Source organism: Ptychodera flava (genome assembly GCF_041260155.1).
Source record: "Ptychodera flava strain L36383 chromosome 3 unlocalized genomic scaffold, AS_Pfla_20210202 Scaffold_27__1_contigs__length_13241970_pilon, whole genome shotgun sequence".
In the NCBI taxonomy this organism is placed as follows: Eukaryota; Metazoa; Hemichordata; class Enteropneusta; family Ptychoderidae; genus Ptychodera; species Ptychodera flava.
Window position 1 is genome coordinate 1,437,738 of NW_027248281.1, and position 26,875 is coordinate 1,464,612.

Consider the following 26,875-nt stretch of genomic DNA (forward strand, 5'->3'; position numbering starts at 1 on the left):
TGTTCAAGACATGGATATATTTGTCTTACACATCCATGAGGATATCAACACGTTCAAAAAAGTAAGTCCTGGTAACGCTAGCACGCCTTTTTAATAGAAAAGATTTCATGACATTTGCTACATTGTCTCTGTGTTTTGTCTCCAAAAAACGTCAGTGGCTGCGTTTATTTTGTCGCGCGACACAACAGAGAGTCCACGCTGACTCCGTTTTCGCTGTAATAGGTGTGCACAGTGCAGTGGGTTCTGCAATGAAATCAAACATTTATCCTTTTGCAATTTCTTTAACATTGGGAAAACGATCTTTTTTTCTGTTAATAAAAGTGGAGTATAGATGGCAAGAGAGCATAGATGGCACCTTACACTGCCATCAACACTCACACTGACAGTTATTTCCATAACAATAGAGTGACATGCCAGTGCATGTGTCAAAGGTCAAACGGAGTGTAGATGGCAACGAGTATAGATGGCAGAACACCGGCAACACACAGACCTGTACGCAGGGCAATGTAACCCCTAGCTGGTGTATATTATCTGCTGACAATTTGTGATTTGCCTAGGGTGTACTTCGACAATGCGCATGTCAGAACAAAACTAACCAATCATTTATCGCCACATTCGCCGGCATGTTTCTTCCGGGTATACTGCTAAAACCACGTTGCCTTACCGGTTTACTGTTGGTTGATAAACGTCAGCATTGAGAACAGAATCGATGTCCCGTGTATGAAGGTATGTACTTTAATTGTATCACTATTGTTTCAGAATATTACGGCGTATGGTTTCCTCAACTTCGTTCGATCTCGGCATCTCTGGCCTTTGAATACATCGTAATCTGTCGTGATGTGTGTGGAAGCCAAACATTATTTGTTTCACGTGTCAAATCAGCTGTTTGACCGTCTGCAACAGCGATCGATCTGTATCAGTGTATGATTATACGACCTTAGTATGTTAATAATAACCTGGCTATATACATTTTTGAATCGGTCCGTACAGGATTTTAACCTTCCGACTTGAAGTATTTAACCGAGGTTTTCGTGAATGATGCATTCTAGGTGATTTCATATACAGGAGTAGACCCTGGTTGTACTTGTAGATCTAGAAACCAAACTGTCGATGGTGATTTCTACTACTGCCTTGGAAGTTGGCTCAGGACGATCCTTTGTTTAAATGACATTGTATCAATGTTGCAATTACTTGTAATCGTTATAGTAATAGGCGGTGGTACTTTCCTGTATTAGCTCATGGTATTTAAAGCTCATGATTATGATTTAGTACATCTCAAACATGAAATTTCTCACACATCGCTCTATTAAATACAGGAATCTACATTAAATTCAGCAGATAGAGGCAAATTGGATGGAACATAGAGTGTGACCGCTGTTTTCAATATGCCTTTTCACGATCGGAGATCGCATAACACGGCGACACATAGGATCTTTATATGCACAGCTTCCATATCTCTTAGTTTCATTACGTTGATTACAATGTTGTGCAATGGAGAAGTGGTTGTTTCGGTTCTGACCAAGAAATACATTATCCAGGACCAGAAAACATTTTTCGGTGGCAATGAATAAAGTATTCGAGAGCAAAAAATAGATGACTTATGAATGGTATCACTAGTAATAATTGGGGAATCAACAGACATTCAATATTAAGAGATACGAATTGAAGTAAATCAGAACTAAAGACTTTATTACGGGAATTTATTATGATTATTGCTGTACCCTCTCCTATTTGAACTTATTGTATAAATGCAGGAATTTCTGACAATTTCTTTCGGCAGTCCTATACCAGTACCAGCAATTTGTAAAATTTATTGTGTGAGAGAGGACTTTCATGAGTCAATTTGATGAAAGGATACACTGCTAATGAAAAATTTTTATAGATCTTATCTTTATGGTTCAAGATGGTTCTTGCTGATATTGTAAATATTATGTGTCTATATGACCTGGTAATTTTATTACCTAATGTATATCGCCTGGATGATTGCATTTGTTTTGACGTTATATTCCTTTAAGTATGTACAGTATTGCTCACTTGTTATTTGAACGTGATATATGGATAGTGCAAACCTGCATTGTAATTATGTAATAATGTACAGCCAGAATGTCACAGATGTGCAGTGTTACTTGTAAATGCTCTTCACTCTAACTACAACTGATGGTGCAACAGCAATGCTAATGCTCTCTTCAACGATGGAAATAAGTGGCCAAACATTAAAAACAATACCTATGTATGACACTAGTTTGCACAAAAATGAAAAGAATTCCTACTCTTGCTGCGGGGAGAAAAACCCAGAGACATATACTAATTATCTGGATATTTGAAAGATATTGAAAAAGACACAGCTGAAATTAAATGGGAACCACAGGTATCTTATTAAGTTTTCCTGCATTGAAATTTCACCCAGTAAAATGAAGTGAAACCCCTTTTTAAAATTACTGCAGTAACCATCAATAAACACACTCAGCATTACAGACTCAATGGAAAACCAGGACATGTCTTGTTAAAATGAGAATCCAATATAATTACTGGGGAGGGGGATTAGATAGAGGGACTTTAATAGAATGATGAGGTGACATTATTTGTTCTGTACTTGCAGCCTTTTAAGCACCCTATTTAGAAAAATACATACATTGTCGCTTGGAGACATCAGAAATGCATTTAACTATATATGTAGAGGGATGCTTACTTCTGACAGGCAAAATGACAATCAGATGGCAAAACAACCTTAAGAAATATCTTCTGAATTTCATTCAGCTAGATTGGTAGGGTGAAACATGTCATCAGCTTTATACAACATAATTCAAAATTACTTTTCAGAGATATTTGGCCATCACATCCATAAACCTGCAGTGTTGCAACCAGGAATTTTAAACCAGGGGACACTGTGTCTCATTACCGTTTACTTTTAGGGACATTTTGCATATCTTGGGGACAACAAGTGTCAATTTTGTATTATATTGTTACAAATTAGTTTCAAAAAACAGAATTCAAACTGCTGGGGCTGCATCACTTTACTTGAATTTCAGGCAAGCAATTGCTGCAGCTGCCACGACTTGGGAGTGCACCAGGGGTGACCCGCATTATGAGAGAATGCAGGACAATGGGTTCAATTTTGGGGACATATCACAGCGGCACATACTGGCTGCAACACTGAACCTGTAATGTTTAGTGATTTACACAGAAACTCCATCTTGTATGCAGATAATTAGTTACCTAACAATCCAAAATATTGTCTTTATTTTTGAATACTAACAATACAAAAGTGATGATCTTCAATATGATAGTAAATGATATCTACTTAAAGTTGTAATGTCAAATAGAAACTACATAAAATGAAAAATTCAAAATGAACCATGCCATACTAAAAGCATTGAAACCTTTGTTTCCATCCGGCAACACTATTCAGAAATACACACATGATTTTAATACCACTGTCTTAAACTGTCTGATCTACTAAATTCTCCAATCTTATCGTTTAGGGTCAAAACTTAGGTAAATGAAATTAAAATTCTCCAATCCTATTGTTTAGGGCCAAAACTTAGGTAAATGAAATAAAAATTCTCCAATCCTATTGTTTAGGGCCAAAACTTAGGTAAATGAAATTAAAATTCTCCAATCCTATTGTTTAGGGCCAAAACTTAGGTAAATGAAATTAAAATTCTCCAATCCTATTGTTTAGGGCCAAAACTTAGGTAAATGAAATTAAAATTCTCCAGTCCTATTGTTTAGGGCCAAAACTTAGGTAAATGAAATTAAAATTCTCCAATCCTATTGTTTAGGACCAAAACTTAGGTAAATGAAATTAAAATTCTCCAATCCTATCGTTGAGGGCCAAAACTTAGGTAAATGAAATTTAAAGTGAGAATAATATTACAGAGGAAAATTTCATCATTTGATTCTTTTTTGTTTCTTTGTATAAAGTAAGTAAGGAAGACGTTTCAGGTCATATCAAGAGATTAAACAGTAAATATCGGTACTTATTAAGAAAACTGATGAACAATCACTTCCTACATAGTGCATTAAAAATTACACCTATCGGATTGGGTAGTTATTATGCCAAAGTGTCCCCAGTACACTCATGATTTCAACTGTAAAATCTTCAGCAGTGTACACATTTGAAGTTCACACTCAGTCTATTCTTTCACTAATGCAGCATAGCAATGTAAGGTGTAGTTTGTCACTAGATATTTTCCTTTTTCTTCTTTGCCTTATTTGTAATTTTTAGGTTTGAAACACAAAGTGACAATGGCTGGTGTGAAAGTGTGTTGTTTGGTACTTGTTGCCATGATGTCTCTTTACAATACCTGTGAAGCACATTTTGCTGTGATGTCACTTGACCTTGGCAGTGAGTGGTACAAAGTGGCTTTAGTTAAAGTAAGTAACAATTCATTCATAATTTGTATAGTTACTGTATCATATATGCAGTTAACAAAATTCAATATTTGGTTAACCACTATTTGCAGCTTCTGTTAACTGTCAACTATTGTAGTTTCTATTTAGGAAAATGTTAGCATCAGAACATGAGGGTTTCAAATGAGAAAGTGACCTGACAGAGTCATGTCTCTGTAGACAGAAATTTTTCCCAGTTAAAGAGTTACCAGTTACTCGTCTGTTTAGAAATTTGGAATTGGAGTTCTTTCAGTTCTTGCTCTTCCTCAAAATCTCCTTAATAGACAAGTTTCACTGTTAGAATTGTGTTTCATTATAAAAAATTGATCATATGATATCAATATGCAGTGAATGTATAAATAGATGTAACTCATCACAAGATATTCCTTTATTTACCACTAGTTTAGTCCTGAATCTAGATGTCAGTGTTGTGCTCAATGTTAAGTGTTTAAATACAGCATATCTCATGAATGTCATGAGTTGAGAAACAACAAACATTAAACACTCTTCTTTAAAGTTTGTGTAATAGTAGCTGAGATGTATATTTTAAGGAATTATTTTTTCTGCTTCAAACATATTACATTTGTATTCATAGCTGACCAACAACTGTGGTAAATCAGGATGTGTTGTTGTTTTAAGTGAGATAGTTTTAATCTACTGGAATGGGTCTGTTATAAGCATTCCAAAATATTTTTAATAATTTACTACTTAAAGAAATCATACAAACATTATCCTAATATTTAGTACAATTTAAGTTATCTACATTTAAATAATGATATGAATGTCTAGTATGTGGATAATCAACTTGAAATTTCACCTGACAAGTGAAAGGGTATTAAGGAGAATGGAATTTCGACACAGAAGAATCCATATCCTTCAATTAAAATGTAATAAGCTTGTTCATGTTCTGTACTTATAGAAGGTTATTTATGACTTGACAGTAACTGAAATTTTTGAGCAGTAAAGAATGTTGCATGTACAGTATATGACAGCCACAGAACAAATTGAAGTTCTTTTGGTAACTCCATGGTGCTGTGGTAGAAATTGATGCAGACAACTGTGATCTACAATGCCTTTTAAGTCACAAGAAGGTCTGATGTTTTGCGAGCATAACTTTGTTGTTTAAACATCTTTTCAATGTCTCTTTCAGCCTGGCGTTCCCATGGAAATAGTTTTAAATAAGTAAGTTCTGCTTCAAACAGAGTGTGCAATTTTTGATGAAAGTTGTTCATTGCCAAATTGCAGTCTTTGCAATGGATTTGTATCGAAATAGTAAAGATACAGCTATAAGATATTAACATCAAATGAATAATGTGTCAATTAAAGGCAGTTGTTCTTTTCTATGATTTTCTTACACAGTTACTGTTGCAAGATTATCATATATGCATACATATTACATATGTAATAGCAGTATAGTTGGTCACATATCGTTTTACATTTCTGTTCGAGTGGGATTTATGTAATTGTCCGATACGAACCAATCAAAATAAGAAATCATTTTTGTTGGATTTTACTTTTTGCATCTTACTTGTAACAAAATACTTTATTCGTCAAAACACTTCAAGTTCACAAAACACTTCATGTATTGTGTGCCATTTGACATGTCAGAACTATGAACCGAATTTCTTGTGAAAGTGCATTTTTATGAATAAACAGAAACAATGACTGAAAATGATGAAATGTTGCCATTTATCGAATACAGAGAGCCTTAGTAACAAACTGTAGACAGACAGAAAATATTATTGTCAACACTTGCACATCATGGAACTGTTAACATTGACAACTTAAACCCTGTAGGCAGGTTTATCAGGTAATACCATATCACAAAGCAGCAGTTTGTTTAAACATTGTTCTAACACAAAATCCAGTGAAGAATTAACAAGTTGATCATCTTGGATGAGAGACATTGTGAAACCAATAGCCAGCTTAATTAAATGTACAATTATCAAAATGTAGTGAAGCTTACAGCAAAACCTCACAGTAAACTCAGGAAATTCAAATTCAAATTTTTGACACAATACAAATACGATAGCCTGTTAGTTATGAATATTCTATTTTTGTAATTATTTGTGCATCCATTACATTACAGGGAGTCAAAACGCAAAACTCCTGTAGCTGTATCAATGAGAGATAATGAAAGAATATTTGGAGAAGATGCAGCAGCAACAGTAAGTAGATTCTTTTAATTTTTGATGAACTTTTTGAACTATTTCTTATTTCTCTACACAAATTTACAACTTTCTTCTGATTGTGGTTTAAACACCATATTTTAATGTTTTGCTATACAGGGTGTAAGGTATCCCAAGAGTACTTACATCTATTTACAAGACATGCTGGCAAAATCCTTGAATAATCCATTGATTAAAATGTATCAGAAAAGATTTCCATATTATGATCTAAAAGAAGACCCAGAAAGAGGTAAGAAAACTGTTATCCTTGAAAACATAAAACTTTCATTTCTTTCTGTAACACATTAAGACAGGGTAGTGTATACATATTTCATATATGAATTTGACATATATCATGTTCATGTTCAGTAACCAGCACCATTTGTTCTCAAAGTTCAACAACAGTAATTTGTGAGCATCTGCATATCAATCTGTTTTGCAGTGCAATTCTGAACGGCCACTAGGCAGTCATCTTGTTGTTATTTTTGTATAATCAGAGATGTTGCTATAAGAAATAGGTTGTTTTCTATTTAGGTTATACGTATATTTACAATGTACCTAGGCATTCATGTGACTTTATTTCCATCATATTACAAACCAAAATGGCTACGTCAGTACAGGCTGTAGAGTGCATAACACCTAGATGTCATCATCAGTTTGTTCTATCACTTGTATCAGACAGTTCATTTCATTGTTATTTTCATTTGTCTAATGCTGTTATTCAAATATTAATGAACCAACGTCTTTAAAAGTTACATGTCATCATTGGATACTTGTGTTGTTTACCATGACAAGAAGAAATACCACAGTGACACAAAATTTGCAAAATGAATTGAAGAGGCAAGTTTTCTTTTCGTTGTAACATTCCAACTATACATGATTGCAGTGTAAAGTAATTGATTGGAACCTATGACAGCAAATTTGCTTGATATTTCAGGAACAGTTGTATTTCAACACGATGAAGAAACACAGTATTCACCAGAAGAAATTCTTGCGATGATAATGAACAGATCAAGGGAAGATGCTCAGGATTTTGCAGGTCAGTTTGAACTTTGACATCCAAGATTTTGCAGGTCAGATTGAACTTTGACATCCAAGATTTTGCAGGTCAGTTTGAACTTTGACCTTTACTGACATAAGATTTTGGACGAGCGTAAAGTTGGCATCATCCTCAACCTCATCTTCAGCCTCGGGGGTCACACAAAAATGAGGACGAGGATGACACTACAGCGTCAGCTTCACCGGCGTCAGATCCAATTATTCCCGACTGTGTCTGATGGAATAATAATGTGCTCCAAGTTTCATATCACTTTAAATATTAATCAAAACACAAGAGAGTTTGTATTTCATAATATTTAGTAACCTCGATCTCCTCTTAATATCCATTTCTCACGATATAGTTACAACACAACATTCTTAGCCCTCAAAGTTCGAATGCTGTATGTTTAATACGTCAACTTTTCAGGCCTCAAGTCATAGTCATACAAGTAAATTGTTTTATATGTCCTCTAAATGATTAGGGCTTTCATATCGCCTCTCATGTGACAATATTCACACATTTCGGGCCATGTATGCCTTTTTTGAACCAATTTTCAGAAAATCTTAACACAAGAGTTGACAGGACACCAAGAAACACATCCACGGATCATGGACTGAAAATTACGAACACTACCAAAAAACCAGTCTTTATAAGATATTCTAACGATAAAATATTACCTGCAAACCAGTTTTACTATTCAAAAGAAAGTTGTGAAAGAATGGAGTTGTTATTTTCTTAAGTTGTGGGTGAATTTTATCATTTATCCATCATCGGGGAGCGTCACTTCGGCAATCTTTGGATACGATGCTGAAGCTGACGCTGAGTAGCGTCATTTTCAGCGTCAGCTAGAAAGGTCACCTGAGGCTGAGGATGAGAATGACGCCAACTTTACGTTCGTCATTTAGGATTCGTTTGAATATTGAAATCCAAGCACATAGTCATGGTATTGATCTCAATTTTTTATGAAGGAAAACTTGAAAGTGCATCTCCAAGAAACTCAGAGAGACGGCAGACCTGCATGACTACAATTGTTCTCTTGTAATTCATGTGCCTGTTCCGTACTTTATATTTGACAAATCACAGACAAATGATTTGTGTATTTCTACCATATTTCAGACCAACCAATCAAAGATGCTGTTATAACTGTACCAGTGTATTTTAACCAAGCTGAGAGGAGAGCTGTCATTCGTGCAGCAGAACTTGTTGGGATCAATGTACTCCAGTTGATGAATGATGTTTCAGCAGGTGAGTTGATTTTTCACCATCACAAGAGGTCAGAGGTCAAGAAATCAATGATGTTGGGTTTTACAAGTTTTATAGTTATCTAATGGGCCTTGTACCCTGGTTGCTTATCCTACATACATTCTTTATCAACTAGTCTTGTTAACTAGTCCATCATTGCAGGGCCTGAAAATTACGCTGGTCCGACCAGTGATTTTTTTATACCGGACCAGTATAAAATTGCCTCTAAAAAGATCTGCGGACCAGTACAAACAGGAGCCAATTTATTTCTAAAGGGAATTTCCGTGTCACTAAAATTGCCCCAAAAACTTATCAGTCTGAAAATATGGCGTGATGACACATTGATAAGTACTCACACAGTTGTAGAGCATTCCCATTTCCTAATTTTTCATTAAAAAAAAAGAAGACGCGGCAATCTCTTGAACCGTCTGTTTATGTTACTCAAACAGCTTCTCTTCACATAGTGATCGATTGAACGTCCCATCCTGTAATTTGGTATATACAAACAATTGGCAGCTTTAAAGGGAGGCTGTCATCGGAACTCTGCATGTGCTTCTTTCTTGTTTACAACAATGTATTTCATGCATGATATCTGGATACATCAGGTCACCATAGCTGCAACATTTAAATTTTATGATATTCATTGTTAACAAACATGTGTTAACTTTCACTAATCACCAACGTACCCTAGATACAGTGTTTACATCGGTTGTAGGGGTCCCTGGCAACCTTTGAGCAGAGTTCTGACAACAGCCTCCCTTTAAAGCTCAGTATGATGTATGTGATTTTGACTGAAAGAAAAGAGCTAGGTTTCATTGCAGTGATAACTTAAAAAAAATTAATATGAATGCGTAACCTCAAAGAAAAACACCAAAGTTTTTGAAGGCAGTAATTCTATGTATTAAAAGAAACAAATATTTAAGCATCAATTATTGTGCCCATCTAAGGGGATCTAAACTGACCAATCACTCATTTTTACTGTGGTGGTGCAAAAATGTGTATGTTGCTGATGTTGTAGAGATACGCTGATACTCTGTGAGTTCACATGACATGCCTCTTTTACACTCCAAAGACCCATGCAAATTTCAAACTCAGAATTACTCTGTAGGTTTTGCAAAGCATTTAGGTCTTTACTCAACTTTGTATGAAAGACGGTATTATTGAAACTTGAAATGATCCTATAAGTTTAGTAAAATAACATAGTAAGCATTTCTGACATCTGTTAACTAATAAGTATCTAACATGGCATTTATTGTTTGTATTTGGCAGTTGCATTAAACTATGGTGTGTTTCGACGTAATTCATTTAACGCCACTCCAACTAATATAATGTTTTATGACATGGGTGCTACCAGTACAACGGCCACTATTGTCAGTTATCAACTTGTGAAAACCAAAGAGAAGAGTGTTACAGAAACCAATCCACAGTTAACAGTGAAAGGCGTTGGGTAAGTACTGTGACAAAGCTGATGAACTTTAAAGAGATACAGTTGTCAAAACCATGCCTGTGCAAGTTTTTTGTTTACAAACAATATATTTCGTGCATGATATCAAGATGCACCTCATTATCATAGCTGCAACATTTAAATTATACAATGTAGATTATGACAGACATGTTTTAACTTTCATCAATCACTATCGTACCTTGAATACAGTATTTACATTGGTTATACATGTATGGGTCCCATAGTACGACTTTTGAGCGCAGTTCCAACGTCTGTGTCCCTTTAAATATACTTCAAAGTTTGCAGGTCACTGCTTCTTACACTTACAGCACCAATTCTAATAAAGCAACTAGACATTATTTTACAGTTGCCAGCTAGCTTGTTTAATTTTTGTCACCAAAATCTGACCTAGATTATCACAGAGCATTCTTCTAAGTATTCCATTTCCATTTCCATTCCAGACTAACACATGCACATAATGTGTCACAGAAACTTACTTGTAGTTGGTCTTGTTTATAAGTTGCATTTTACCTAATTCCTGATGCAATTTGATGCAATTTATGAAATAAATAATTTCAGCAGACTTGTATAACAGCATGCTTCCCTCTGTGGTTGTATATCTTTCAGACTCTCATTGTGCCATTAACAGTTGGTTTTACACCATTAGTTATACTTTTTTCATGTCAAAACTTGGACTTTGAATCTTCATTTAAGAATCAAATGACATTGAGTTGTTTGAATGTTTGGTAGTTTATCATAATTAGAGTCTATAATACATACAATGTACTCTTTGATTTATAAGAAACATGATCTTAAAAAAAGTATGGTTTCAAAAATATCATTTACGCCTGATCATATCCAGAATTTTTTGAAAATTTGACTGTTTGCACTGTTTTCTCCAGAGAATTCCCACCTATTTCATCTAAATCCCCCTTGAAATAACACAAACATAAAGATTGTATTCAAGATGCCTTGAGATATTGACTTATGGTAGCCATTCCACACCACAATTACCGGGTACTGTTTGTGATGTATTATATCATACCAGTATATTGATGGCACAAATGCAGTGATCTGATTGGTCGAGACAAGAAAAGAACTTTGGTATATTGGCGGTATACCACTGTGATATACTATGAGCTCTCAGGTTAAGGAAAAATCCGTTTTTGTCGTTCCATGCCAGAATTTCAATATACTGTTATGATATAATAGCAATAAATCACACCCAGCGACAGTATACCACTTGACTTTGACCAGTTCACTTTATATATGCACGAGCGATAGCGAGTGCATATATGAAGTGAACTGGTCAAAATCTCGTGGTATACCATCGCTGGGTGTGCTTTATTGCTTAAAGATCACATAGTTGATTAAACCCACTCTCTGGCCACTTAGCTCTCCTCCCATCTGAAGAAGCTCAGCGACTATCATCCAAACTTTGCCTCCACATTACATGAATGAGTAAACTGCTATTACATTATGGATAAGAGCAAGGAAGAGGAGACTCTCTTAAAATCTTTTAATTTTATATTTGACCCATGCTTTAACCTTAATTTTCTTATAATAGTACCTTGAAAAAACTTAATTTGCATAACTTAAATTTGTAAAGTTGATTATAGTTCCCCAGAACCCCGCCCAAATAAAAATTTGTAAGCAAAGGTGACATTATCCCTCGTGAGAGAAACCTGGAGAAAACACTGTGTTTGGTATATCTTGGTTTATGAGAAGAGTACTAACTGTAAAGTAAAAAACAGAATAATGACTCTGAAGCCAGTGACTGTTCAATGTGGTTGAATGTTACCATGTATTTCTTTAGTACAGCAAGGCTTTAACCCAAACTTATACCAAGAAGGCAGGTATCACTGATAAGATTAAAATTTCATCTTAGGAAAACACATTGTGAATGAGGAAGAAATCAGTTCATGGATAACCTTCACCTGCGTATTCTCAAACCATGCAGGCTGGGTAACATTGTGTCTAGTGTGTCAGTTAATACATGTGAGGAAGATATTAATTGTATCTCATCAGTTAATACATGTGAGGAAGATATTAATTGTATCTCATCAGTTAAAACATGTGAGGAAGATATTAATTGTATCTCATCAGTTAATACATGTGAGGAAGATATTAATTGTATCTCATCAGTTAATACATGTGAGGAAGATATTAATTGTATCTCATCAGTTAATACATGTGAGGAAGATATTAATTGTATCTCATCAGTTAATACATGTGAGGAAGATATTAATTGTATCTCATCAGTTAATACATGTTAGGAAGATATTAATTGTATTTCATCAGTTTATACATGTGAGGAAGATATTAATTGTATCTCATCAGTTAATACATGTGAGGAAGATATTAATTGTATCTCATCAGTTAATACATGTTAGGAAGATATTAATTGTATCTCATCAGTTAATACATGTGAGGAAGATATTAATTGTATCTCATTCAGCAATCCTGAAGAATGCTGGATCCACATTGTCACTGAACACCATCACAAATCATGATCAGCATTATGTAATCCAAGATGGTCAAAGATCCTTCACAAAGTTATACCAGTGCCTGCCCCCAGTGCAGGTCATGTTTTTGCCAGTAACTTTCAGATCAGAAATATACAAATGTTTTAAATATTGGTAGATGTTCAGAATCAGTGAGTTCATGCTAAGGTCCTGACTGTGTTTAATTTTCCTCTTTATAGGTTTGACAGAACACTTGGTGGACTTGAGATTGAAATGAGATTACAAGATCATTTTGCCAAGCTGTTCACAGAACAAAAGAAAACTAAGAATAATGTGAGAGATTCACCAAGGGCGATGGCTAAATTACTCAAGGAAGCCAAAAGAGTCAAGAAAGTGTTAAGTGCTAACACAGATCACATGGCACAAGTAAGTCATAAAAGATTTTACTGTTGTGCTTGCAATGACATATTTTGCAAATTCTAGTTACCTTTTATGTCAGTTAGATTTCAATATGTGAATTCCATTCTCTAAACTTTGTCAACATACCAGATGATATGGATATTGTCTGTATTCAATTCAGAATACGACAAAAGACAGACCTTGCTTAGGAACAGATCAAAATAATTTCTCTCAAACGACCCTTGAATCGTAGACATAGTGCAGTTCTGATAGACAGTCTATCCTACTGTCTGTGGACAAACACCAGAACTTAATATCATAAAATAATTATTATAATATATAAAAATAACTTTAAAACTAATACTTGATCTCCGACATACTATAAACAAACCCTCCAGTATTCAAACCCAGTTCCATGTCTCTGACTTCTAGACGGCACAGTAGACTCTGAGTACCCAACCCTCACCAATTGATAAAATCACAAAATACAAATTTAAATAAACCCTGATAATGTCCCTCTGATGTTGCAACTCATAAACATTGGAATAAGATATCAAACTGACATACTCCAATGTTTGGAATAGCCACATAGTTTCTTGTTCTACTCTCCACAGCATGTTGAGACATAATACAAATATATTCAGCTTGCCAACTCAATCTACGACTGCAGTCTTATTGTTGATAAGTGAATTCTGGTCCAGGTTCAAAATTTAAACCTAAACAAGTACATTTCTCTCTTAAAGAAGCTGTGTTGACAGGTTATTGTTTCAATATGCTTTGGAGAGTAGAACAAGAACTTGTGAGTTACATACAAAACAGATATAGTGAAAAAAAATCAAAAGTTGAGAATGACCTCTTTAAAATTTTGACTAATCTATGGGACATTAATATTTCATTCTTAGATTGAAGGTTTGCTTGATGATGTTGATTTCCGTGCTAAGATTACTAGAATGGAATTAGAAGAAATGTGTGAAGACATTTTCTCCAGAGTTGCTAAACCAGTCAGAATGGCTTTGGAAATGTCAGAAATGACATTGGTAAGAATTAAGTCTGTTGTTTATGACATCACAGGATTTCTAGAACACTTATAATAAGTGGTACATGTATGAAAACATCTAGACATAATAGTTAAAATTAAGTGATGACTGTGTGTTCATTGAATCAAGCATTGAGTCAGCAATGACTGTTCATTGCATCAAGTATTGAATCAATGCTGGCTGTGTGTTCATTGCATCAAGTATTGAATCTGCTGGCTGTATGTTCATTGAATCAAGCATTGAGTCAGCAATGACTGTTCATTGCATCAAGTATTGAATCAGTGCTGGCTGTATGTTCATTGAATCAAGCATTGAATCAAGCAATGATTGTTCATTGAATCAAGTATTGAATCTGCTGGCTGTGGGTTCATTGCATCAAGTATTGAATCTGCTGGCTGTATGTTCATTGAATCAAGCATTGAGTCAGCAATGACTGTTCATTGCATCAAGTATTGAATCAATGCTGGCTGTATGTTCATTGAATCAAGCATTGAATCAAGCAATGATTGTTCATTGAATCAAGTATTGAATCTGCTGGCTGTGTGTTCATTGCATCAAGTATTGAATCTGCTGGCTGTATGTTCATTGAATCAAGCATTCAGTCAGCAATGATTGTTCATTGCATCAAGTATTGAATCAATGCTGGCTGTATGTTCATTGAATCAAGCATTGAATCAAGCAATGATTGTTCATTGAATCAAGTATTGAATCTGCTGGCTGTGTGTTCATTGAATCAAGCATTGAGTCAGCAATGACTGTGTGTTCATTCCGACACTCTCATGAGTTTACAGCAAGAGTGAGAACACATCCTTTCTTTACCATTATTTTATTGCATTTTATTGCTATGCCAATATGTTGCCATGCATCAACCAGGATGTCTTGGTTTGATAAGATTTGTTAAGCCTGAGATTTGACCCCTGCTCTAAATGATGTATTTTTCAATATTGACATACTTGAACACCAATGTAGTTCAATTAATAGAGGGACCATTTAAATTTGATAACATTTTTTGCAGATGGAGATAGATCAAGTGATATTAGTTGGTGGAGGTACAAGGGTACCTAAAGTTCAACAGTTACTAACTGAAGCAGTGAAAAAGTAAGTATAAACATATTTTGATTATCCATTCTATAATTGCATGCTTGCATTTTAATGCAATGTCATAATTAATTGTCTTATTTGCTGACTGAATCCAGCTAATTGATTGGCAGAAATCTGAATTTGTATTCTAACTGGGTAACTCAGGTTCTGAACCAAGAAAAATGAATTAAAATCCTAACTATTTTGTTGGCCATGGCCGGAGAAAAAAAACTCTGTCAACAATGTAAAACCTCTTGCTGATTTTGACATTTTGAAAGTACAACACTCATAGCCACTGGTAAATTTTGATCCATTTACATACAAATGTATGCTTTGCTCAATGGACTTCCTGACACAAAGACTTTGTCAAAGTAGCATCATGGCACTAGAACAATAGAACAGGGAGCAGTGACAGTGTTTGCACAAGTCTGTGAAACTCATACTTATTTGTTCTAGAACATAGGCCCCTGAACTAGCATGGTGCATACCCTTCCCCACTTTTGAAAATAGCAACTTGTCATATTTTGTGATGAGACCATAAAATATGCGCTTTCAGGGAAAAATTAGCATATTTAGTGAAAATAATCACCTTGCTCAGCACAGTGATAATTTTCAACCTCATCATTTTTTATCCAGTTAACACGAGCAATAAAAGATCATTGAAATGATTAAAATGCAACCAGGGGCCACTGGGAGTGATCCTAACATTTGTTTGTAAGACAGTTTCATGGGCACTTTGATACTAGGTATTTTATCATACTGTAGGAAATCAAATTAGAAACTAGTCTACTCACAACAGAATAGAAAATGAAATAAAAGATGAAAGTAATAGGTAAAGGAACTGATCTTTTGAGTTGCTTCACTAGGTCTTCTGCTTGTGTGCTTTGCTCAGTCAGGACTACAAAATTTTATTTAGGACCACTGAAAATAAAAAGTGATTGATCCATGGGACTTGTGAAATTTATTTAGGACCACTGAAAATAAAAAGTGATTGATCCATGGGACTTGTGAACAATTATGCCAAGTGTCAAGCCCTGCAAATGTGCTAATGTTCCCTTCAGAGGACATACCCTGTCCTCTGTACATCTTATCTTGATCCAGTAAATTTGTTGATGATTTTAACAGATCAGAACTTGGAAAGAGCATAAATGCAGATGAAGCGGCAGCCCTTGGTGCATCTTATCAAGCAGCCTATCTCAGCAAAGGTTTTAAAGTGAAAAAATTCATCGTTAAAGAAGCCAACATTTATCCTATTCAGGTAATGCATTGTATCAACATTTATCCTATTCAGGTAATGCATTGTATCAACATTTATCCTATTCAGGTAATGCATTGTATCAACATTTATCCTATTCAGGTAATGCATTGTATCAACTTTATATCCTTCTTTTAGTTAAACTAAGCCATTATTGTAGTATAAATATTTGAAAGGCTTTTACCATTTGGAAATAGTGTATAGGTGTTTATTGTGATTGAACATTGATAACATTCAAAACCTGTACCTTAGCATGCAGACATACTTTACATCAATACTATAAATGTTAATGTCATCTATCTAGTGAGTCATCACTTACATATATCAAATTTGTTTGTTTGATTGCCTTTTTCTGGTAGGTTGAGTTTGAAAGAGTTGGTACAACTGAAGGATCAGAGTTCCAGAAAACAGTAAAACGAACTCTCTTTGGAAGGAGTAATCCTTTCCCTCAGAAAAAAGTGATGACATTCAACAAACACACAGATGATTTTAAATTTAATGTCAATTATGGTGACCTTGGCTTTCTGAAGGACGATGATTTGAGGTAAGCAGAAAAGACTGGCATGTGTGAGAAGACTTAAAATAACACATTTTAAATTTTGCAGCAGAGATATTGTTGAAGGTAGTATAAGCCTTGAAAGTGAAAGACTTAAACTTTTGCTCAAATTTTCCGAAATGAAACTTTTAACTATCTTCTAATCAAATCAACAATAAAACTCGAGGGTTACCATGCAAAGTTTGGAACTAGCGAAACAAATTACACAACATTTTGGGATATTAAAAATTCAAAATAGCCACCATCCCTATGTTAACTCAATGCAGTAAAATTAAATTTTGAATTTTCGAAACACCAAGACAGTTCTCCAAGAACTTTAGAATGACAATTAAGTGATAGATCAGAAAAGAATTGTACAAATGTCTGTCCCCGAGGCACAATGTACCTTAATGTCAATGGCAAATTATACTTGTGACAATGTAGCCATATTGCATGCGGCTATATAGCCACATTGTATGTGGCAATATAGTCACACTGCATGTGGCAATATAGCCACACTGTGTGATAGCCACATTGTATTTGACTATGTTGTCATATTGTATCGTACAATTGTGTTTGTCATGACTGGCAAGTTGACCAATAGTAGTGCTGTTAGAGTCATGTGATCAGTATGGGGTTAGAATTGTGATTGGTAATTGAGTATTTGTAAGTTAACTGGCATCTGTTGTTGGTGTTTTACTTAGTATATGGAATGTTAACCATAAATTTGTACAAGCATGATAGCCATACTGTGGTGTTTTAGCCATTGCCATGCATTGGTATGTAAATCATACAGACGTAGCCAATCACCAGCCATACATCTACATGGTGTTGAGAACTTCCCACATGCATGTGTTTGGACTTGTGCCTTTTGTGTCAGCTTGTGGTGTGCTAGGTGTTTATGTGCATTGATATGTACAATGTTAGTATGACATAATCAGCACCTAGGCAGTATGCAGTTTAGAAACCTGACCTTACATTTCAAAACAAACACCATTCAATGACGGTCATTGCAATATTATGACTTTGCTTTCATCAGGATATTTGGGAAACGTAATTTGACAGAAGTATCGCTGACTGGTGTTGCTGATGCACTCAGTAAAAATGAAGATACAGAATCTAAGGGAGTCAAAGCTCATTTCAAAATGGATGAAAGTGGTCTATTACATTTGGATAAGGTAACATTGCAATCTTCCACTTATGCCAGTTGCTGTGACTTTTGATAATTAATCATTTACATACACATTTGTGTTTTTTATGTCATCTACGGTTTCTTGTTCTAGTCTTCAGAGCGTGTTGAAATACACTGGGAGTCCCAGTTAGTGGTTCAAGTTGGGGGTTTGAGCTACCCTTACATACCTGGCCGACACTTGTAATTTATGCTGATTTATTCAAGTCTATCCAGCATAACTCTAGACTTTGGCATATTTTTGTCAGAATGTACAAAACTTATATTGGCAAGATTTGATTAGCTATACTGGCCAGCTCATAAAAGTTGAATGTACATGATTTAGTACAAGTATATATACATCAACAGGCAACCACTCCAACAAAGATAAAACACAGCCATGACTTCCCAGCCTAACTGACATGCTGTATTTTTATCACTGTTCAAAATTCAACTGCTTAAATAATCCCTTGCTAATCAAATGATGATGTCGTGAAATTACATTTGAAACAATTCTTGAAAGTTGGAGAAAATTTGAAACGGAGAGTCAGTCACGTGTTCTCTTGATCAGCATCAGTTAACATGGTGTATACATGCATGTGATGCGCAAAAAAATTAATCAAGGTGTCTGAGACCCAAGGTCAAATAACAATTAACATAGCAATGAAAATCTTCAGAGTCACTGGTCAGAATTATTCCACTGTAAAAAACTTGTATATCTACAGCCATGAATTCCCATACATAAAATAAAAGCACACATCATGGATTAGCATGTAGTAATAAAGCCGCCATTGGACTAATCTATTATATGGAGAAGGGGCCGCACACAAATATTTTCTAGGTCTTAAAGGAAATTTTAACCAGTAAATAATTTACAACATTGTACTTCATGCTTCCATTTCCTTCCCCAACAAATAGTATCTCAAATACAAATCTAATAGGCTCAAACACAGACCACATGACCATGAAAGTGTCAATGGGCAGTCCGACACAACTACTGTTGTTCAAATTATGTGCAAGTTGGGCTCTTCAAAATCTTTAGTTGGTCAGTCAGCAACAACTTGCATGTGTGATCGGTGAAGTCATACTATTGCCTCTTTTTGAGTTGTGAATTTTTGGCTTCTTAAACTAAACTAGAGAAGTGTCTTATGCATAGATGTATTGCATTTTAGATAATCCAATAAAAAAGCAAGCAGGATCTTATAATCAACTGAATAGGTAAATACCAACCATGTCTTGCAGCTTGCACTCAATTCTTCTGAATGCACTGCTGCTGTCTTGGCAAACTTTCTGGTTTCTGCATTATACATTATCCATTGATTGACAAACAAATTTGTCCATGGTGTATTTGTGTTCTCTTCTTTTCAGTTCTGTTCTCAGTTATCTTTTCCTCGATATGCTTGTATACAGTTCAGGGTGTTATATGTGTATGAATTTCAGGGTGATATCTAGCTATATCTTGTTAACAAGACAGTATCACGTTCTGTCATCTTTGACAGGTTGAGTCTGTGTTTGAGAAAATGACATCAGAGAATGAAACTCAGGACCAGGATGAGCAATCTACCCTAGCAAGTAAGTTTGTCACTTCCGACTACCATTACTATGATAGCCAAGATGACTCCGTATATTTCTGTATGTTTTTAACCTCAATTGTTGATGTTTTCTTAATTACACTTTAAATGATGTTGCTTTTAGTTGTGTCACAGCAACATTTATATGTGCAAGCTTGCTATTTCAGTTACTTCAAATATAACAAAGAAAATAGAAAACTCAATGCCACAGGTGACAGGATTATCATAAATCTATGCAAATATGAAAAAGCCACACCACTGATCAGACGTGCCATACTGTATTTGGTCCCAGAATCCCACAATTTTGCCATGTTTCAGGCATTCATTGTCTTTGAATCTTGTGTGTGATGTCTGTGAATATATTGTGACTCAACTTGAGTCGAAAATAAACTGAAAAAATATTCCAGTTTTTGTCGGAGAATGCATATGTTTTAAAATGTGTTCCCTGTACAACTATTTGATCCCTCTTTGCATATATCACGAAAGTGCCCATCATGATCATTCAAATTTATCACACGGTCAAAGTGATGCTATTAGAATTCAAAAACTCCCACCCTGTGTATCCAGATGGCTGCATCATCAGTAATCCCCCTATTGTGCACCCACAGTCCTGTAACTTCCTGTTTAAATGCCATAAGCTACAGTGGATAATGATATGTGTCTGTGAAGATTCCAATAGATATACACAATATGTTCACTTTAGTTTGCATACTTGCATTGAGCCAACCATATTTTACTCTTATAATAACTTACACATGCAGTCCTTTAATAGTTATTATATTACCATGCCCTGGCTGTTGCATTTTGATTGGTCGAGCTGAACCACTTGGATGACCACAAATACACAGTAATGGTTGTTTACATGCCCATGAATATGAATAATAAGATTAACAACTCAAGGTATCGTAACTTTAGAGCTTAAACGCAAATCATAATCAATCACAAAATAAAATGGAGCACTTGTGGGCCAAGTTGAGATACTTTTTTCTGAAAATATCTCTGGATTTGCCAATTTTTTATAGCGTGCATGACATTTTGTCGCGTATTGCTCAGTTCTGGGGCCAAGTTGTCCTTCGCTCTTGAAATTTTCGCAAATTTTGATGGCTTTTTTCGGTTCGTTGATAATATTATGGAAATAACAGACTCCGCTCTGACCATTGACGTTTAATTGTGGGCGCGGGCTCGAGGAAAGCCAAATTAACGGGCTCGGCAAGCCTTGCCCGTTAATATTTGGTTTTCCTGTTGCCCTTGCCCATAAATAAATGTTAATGATCCGCGCGTCGCCCGTTATTTCTATAGTAACGTCGCCCGTTATTTCTATAGTAACAATTTTGTACAAATTCTTCAGTATAAGTATCTCTATGGACCAATTTTAGTGTAAACTATATTTATAAAAACAATGCAAAAAGTTTCAGTTGAATTCTTAAGACCTTTAAGCTGTGACTCATCACCTCATTATTAAATTTGTGAGTCCTGTCATTGGGATACCATCTGTGGTACTTATGGTGGAGATACCATCTAATGCACCTCCTTGTAGTTGCTGCTTGGGGCAGGCTGTTCTCACATACAACGTGTCCCATGTTGTGATGCAATTTGAATGAAACCTATTATGAGGTCATTTGTCGTGACACCTGCTGTGTTGTCTAGTTGTTTTTATATTTTTAACATCTGCCACTCATCTCATGTTTTGTTTTTCTAAGCGCTTATCAAAAACAAGGGTTCACTGAACACCAGGTTGTCATTTGATGGATAGTTCAAAGACACTTTGTCATGAAGTTTTGTTTTGTTTGATGTAGAGCTTGGCAGTACTATTAGTAATTTCTTCAGTTCATCAAAAGATGACAAAGAATCGGAGACTTCAGAAGAGAAAGAAAATCCAGATGAAGAAACCAGTAACCAGGATGAGGTACAGTCATGCAATGTTTATTGTGAATACATCAAACATTGGATCTAATGAAAGGATTGTAGCTGTAAGGTTTGATGATTGTTTCCACTACTTTGAATTCTAGTCAGGACGAAGTACCAACAATGACAATGCAGTTTACACATGTACAGGTTGAGTTGACAATCTGAGTACTGCACATGTATCTCAACGTGCTTTGGAACCAAGACAAGAAACTGAAGTCTATTAAACACAAAAATAATGAAAAAATCATCAACAGTTACAGGTGCTTGCCCTGTAAATACCATCCACTTCCCAATATGTTCTTCCAATTTCAATAGAAGTGATTGTACATTTATTTTCTCCTATACAGTACACTGCAACAGGTTCTGACTATATTCATATGAAATGGTAACAAAGATATCACGCATCCCTTATCAGCCATTTCTTAACAAACTTCCTCCAAACTTTGGACCCAAAACACTCTTTTCTTCCACACTTTGCATCGATGTTCATTTTGTCTCAAAATCCTACATTATGGGTTTGTCTTCATGCAGCAATTAACTCCAAACCTGTCCTTTGATGTTTGATTGTAAAATTACAGAAAGCACCTAGGTGTTATATTTTGTAGTGTGCAGTAGTAACACTGTTTTTTTGGTTACAGAAGACAGACAATACTGATGGAAAGATTGATGGTCAAGATGATACTGGTGATGATGCTGAAAAGACTGGTGATGATGAGACGAGGAGAGAAGCTGGAGAGCAAGAAGAGAAGCCAAGTGATGGAGAGAAGACAGAAGAAGGGAAAAGTGATGGAGAGAAGATAGAGGAAAAGCAAAGTGATGGAGAAAAAGAAGAACCAAAAGATGAAGAAAGAGACAATGAAAGAAGTGATGAAGAGAACAAAGACAAGGAGAGTGCAAATAAAGATGACAAGAGTGATACCAAAGTAAGCAATGTTTGATTCAAATGTTTGAAAGAAACAATAAAATCAGCTACTTTAAATAACAATACATGTCTTCAGCTACTAAAGATAAAATAAGTTTATCATCTCTCCTGTACATAAATTTCTTACAAGAACGATGATGTACTCATTTTATGCACTAGTTTATGATCTTGCAAGGCGCTTGACATTTTTATAACCTTACACAGTATCACTGTGCACTTGAAATCAAAGATAGACTACGGAGATGTGTTCATAGTGGCCAAGTCTCACTTAGATTCTCAATTTTACCCATTCATTACCAAGCATTGTTCCTTGAGATTAGTGAAATGACAAATTAATAAGCCTTTGCAGACAAGGCAATCTTGAACTTATCAATCAACCGATCTTTATTGCAGCTTCTGTGACACACACACACACACACACACCCATATATATACATACATACATACATACATCCCAAAATATGACAATTTAAAACATTAAAACCAAGACTCAATAAGACTCAATAAACAAAAGCACACAAGGGTAAAACACAGAAATCAGAAATGTAAATTTTAAAACTACTGTAGTTGATTCTTTGGTTTTATGAATTGGTATTATAAAATAATGACCAGATGGGAACAAGTCAAAATTCCTGATGTAATGGACGCTGAAACCTGGAATGCAAGATGGAATTCCCTTGCGTAAAATGTGCCCCTTGCATAAAATGTGCTTATTGAACAAGTCAGAGGGATCCACTTGTTGTTCTCTGATGAATAAAATATGTTGTGAACTAAGGATGACTTCTTGCCTTGTTAAATTGATTGAATTCATTTTTGATGATAACAGAACTGTATCAGTACAGTTGTTTCTCTGTGTGAAAAATTGTGAAAAAATTGTAGTTTGCCTTTACCAAACCAAAGACTAAGTATTCATGACATGATGGTGCAGTGGGACTCAAAGACTGATATTATGTGATGCAGTTGGACTCTCAGACTGATATCATGTGATGCAGTGCAACTCAAAGACTGATATCATGTGATGCAGTGCAACTATCATGTGATGCAGTGCAACTCAAAGACTGATATCATGTGATGCAGTGCAACTCAAAGACTGATATCATGTGATGCAGTGCAACTCAAAGACTGATATCATGTGATGCAGTGCAACTCAAAGACTGATATCATGTGATGCAGTGCAACTCAAAGACTGATATCATGTGATGCAGTGCAACTCAAAGACTGATATCATGTGATGCAGTGCAACTCAAAGACTGATATCATGTGATGCAGTGCAACTCAAGACTGATATCATGTGATGCAGTGCAACTCAAAGACTGATATCATGTGATGCAGTGCAACTCAAAGACTGATATCATGTGATGCAGTGCAACTCAAAGACTGATATCATGTGATGCAGTGCAACTCAAGACTGATATCATGTGATACAGTGCAACTCAAAGACTGATATCATGTGATGCAGTGCAACTCAAAGACTGATATCATGTGATGCAGTGCAACTCAAAGACTGATATCATGTGATGCAGTGCAACTCAAAGACTGATATCATGTGATGCAGTGCAACTCAAAGACTGATATCATGTGATGCAGTGCAACTCAAGACTGATATCATGTGATGCAGTGCAACTCAAAGACTGATATCATGTGATGCAGTGCAACTCAAAGACTGATATCATGTGATGCAGTGCAACTCAAAGACTGATATCATGTGATGCAGTGCAACTCAAGACTGATATCATGTGATACAGTGCAACTCAAAGACTGATATCATGTGATGCAGTGCAACTCAAAGACTGATATCATGTGATGCAGTGCAACTCAAAGACTGATATCATGTGATGCAGTGCAACTCAAAGACTGATATCATGTGATGCAGTGCAACTCAAAGACTGATATCATGTGATGCAGTGCAACTCAAGACTGATATCATGTGATACAGTGCAACTCAAAGACTGATATCATGTGATGCAGTGCAACTCAAAGACTGATATCATGTGATGCAGTGCAACTCAAAGACTGATATCATGTGATGCAGTGCAACTCAAAGACTGATATCATGTGATACAGTGCAACTCAAAGACTGATATCATGTGATCCAGTGCAACTCAAAGACTGATATCATGTGATGCTTTCTCTGTTCAGGAACAAGAAGAGAAGGAAAATGCCACAGAGAAAACGGACGGGAAAATAATAGAGAAGAAATCTGCGAAACCTGTGACAATTAAAGAAGATCTTGGCGTTGTAGTGACTATCCTTGATTTAGAAGATCCATCAAAAGAAATAATCAAATCATCGAAAGCAAAGTAAGTATTTCTTCACGTTAGTCTCTCCTGAGATTGGTAAGAATTGTGTTTTTACTTGGTATGGCTCTCTTATCTGACTGTTCACACCATCTCTCAATTGATTGGTCCAAAATTGTATCACCTTCCTCATTTCTTTCATGTCTCTCAGTCGGTCTTGCACCTGATTGGTCAGAATTAACACCACACAATCAGTCATATGATGACACTCTTGTGCAAATGTGAAATATTCAAATGAATTGATTTATTTATTATGGTAGATGTCAGATACATACAGTATGGATGCTGAACAATATGTCTGGTTTGTGTGGATATTGGGTTTTAGAAACTTAACAAGTTTTAATTCTTTCCAAATTTTATTGAACAGACTTAAGGAACTAAAGAGAAGAGATCTTGAAAAAGCAGAGAGAGAAAAAGCTCAGAATGTGTTGGAATCCTTCATATTTGAAACTCAAGATAAACTGTATCAAGAAGAATACGAAAAGGCAACAAGGGAAGAGGAACGTAGTGTCTTATTGGGTAAACTCAGTGAAGCATCTGATTGGCTGTATGATGATGGTGCTGATGCTGACGTACAAGTAAGTGGCCCTGTAACCTGAATTGTGAATCTCCCAACATAGTCTGTAGTTTCAAAAAGCAAACTAGTATTGGTTTCTAGTAATGTTGATAAATTTGAATTTGTAATCCTGTTAACCATTACATCCCTGACACCAAGTGTACAGGTCTACAACTCCATCATCCAAACTAAATGGTACAAACATTATTATTCTTATTAGTATTATGTTTATGTTTATTCAGTACTGTAGGCTACAGCTTTTTAAAGTGATTTGGACCAACCTTGTACCAGATTTCACAACTTGGTTTAGATTAATTTCAAGATCACAAGGATATATATATGTGAAATAAATCCATGCTGAAGTACCAAATACAGTAGACCGTAGTACTGTAAAGTACAATATGTTATTACATGCCTCATATATCAAACATCACACATCCAATAAGGTTCATTGGTAACTTGTTGATGATGTAGCAGAGCGCATATGTGTAATTTGACTGAAACTGACCCATAATTATTTTTAACTTGACGTAAACTTCAAGATTTAGAAATGATCAAATTCATGGAAGATAGCAATTGTACATCATCCTCCATGACTGACGTAGAGAATTCTGTCTTTTCAAGATTATGCAGGAAAAATTGATAAACCATGTAACATATAAATATTGTTTGAAAGTCTATAATTTTTCAGTGGTTCAAATATGAGGATACAATTTTCTGAATTCTGATGACGGACTTCAAATTTGACATCTGATTTCCATTGTTCAGATCACTCCATTATCTTTCATTACAAAAGAACATTGATGGAAGCACATATCACCTGGTATGCTTGACAAATAAGAGTTAGAGAAATTTTGCTAAGATCCTATACTTGATACTCGTCAGTTCTGTTTATTGTCTGATCAAACTTACCCTAGACCAACTAATTTATCAATCTCTTCAAGTTAATGTTGTGAATGTCTGCATTCATGTTTTTTTGTGCTTTCTGTCTTTATAGGGTTATAAAGATAAATATAAAACTCTGAAGAAAGACTTTAAAGATGTATTCTTTAGAGTGAGAGAGCACAGAGAAAGACCAGAAATGTTAGCAAGGCTGAAAGAAGCTGTAAATGCTTCACTCACATTAATGGTATTGGCCAATAATTTAACAGGAGATGATCAAATTTATACATCTGTAGAGTTAGAAACGTTACAAAAAGTGACCAATGACACGCTGGTAAGTAACAAATTAAACTAATTTAAATATCATGTGACCTACAGTGATGGTGTACTGAATTAGAATATATGTTTTTGCAGTGTAAAATGTTGGTCTTCTTATACACAGTGGAGAATATTAGACCATCACTGAATAACAAGTCAGTTTTCATTAAGCAACGGCATTTACAAGGTGCCTGCAG

At 35.3% G+C, this 26,875-nt stretch overlaps 1 protein-coding gene across 3 annotated transcripts in view; it reads left to right on the forward strand.

The window, feature by feature from the left end:
• Positions 1-590: 590 nt before the first annotated feature.
• LOC139126358 (hypoxia up-regulated protein 1-like) overlaps positions 591-26,875 on the forward strand; it is a 33,281-nt gene continuing 6,996 nt past the window's right edge. For 2 of the 3 annotated variants that reach the window (XM_070692427.1, XM_070692429.1), the window contains exons 1-20: positions 591-726; positions 4,229-4,377; positions 5,543-5,574; positions 6,482-6,560; positions 6,681-6,810; positions 7,498-7,599; positions 8,716-8,844; positions 10,111-10,288; positions 12,990-13,176; positions 14,052-14,186; positions 15,202-15,284; positions 16,392-16,524; positions 16,881-17,065; positions 18,096-18,234; positions 19,724-19,796; positions 21,592-21,701; positions 22,342-22,626; positions 24,765-24,925; positions 25,290-25,500; positions 26,476-26,694. In XM_070692427.1, the coding sequence (XP_070548528.1) occupies positions 4,249-4,377; positions 5,543-5,574; positions 6,482-6,560; positions 6,681-6,810; positions 7,498-7,599; positions 8,716-8,844; positions 10,111-10,288; positions 12,990-13,176; positions 14,052-14,186; positions 15,202-15,284; positions 16,392-16,524; positions 16,881-17,065; positions 18,096-18,234; positions 19,724-19,796; positions 21,592-21,701; positions 22,342-22,626; positions 24,765-24,925; positions 25,290-25,500; positions 26,476-26,694 (2,700 nt within the window). In that variant the 5' untranslated portion in view covers positions 591-726; positions 4,229-4,248. The remainder of the gene's footprint in view (positions 727-4,228; positions 4,378-5,542; positions 5,575-6,481; positions 6,561-6,680; positions 6,811-7,497; positions 7,600-8,715; positions 8,845-10,110; positions 10,289-12,989; positions 13,177-14,051; positions 14,187-15,201; positions 15,285-16,391; positions 16,525-16,880; positions 17,066-18,095; positions 18,235-19,723; positions 19,797-21,591; positions 21,702-22,341; positions 22,627-24,764; positions 24,926-25,289; positions 25,501-26,475; positions 26,695-26,875) is intronic. The other variant, XM_070692428.1, reaches the window with a different exon arrangement.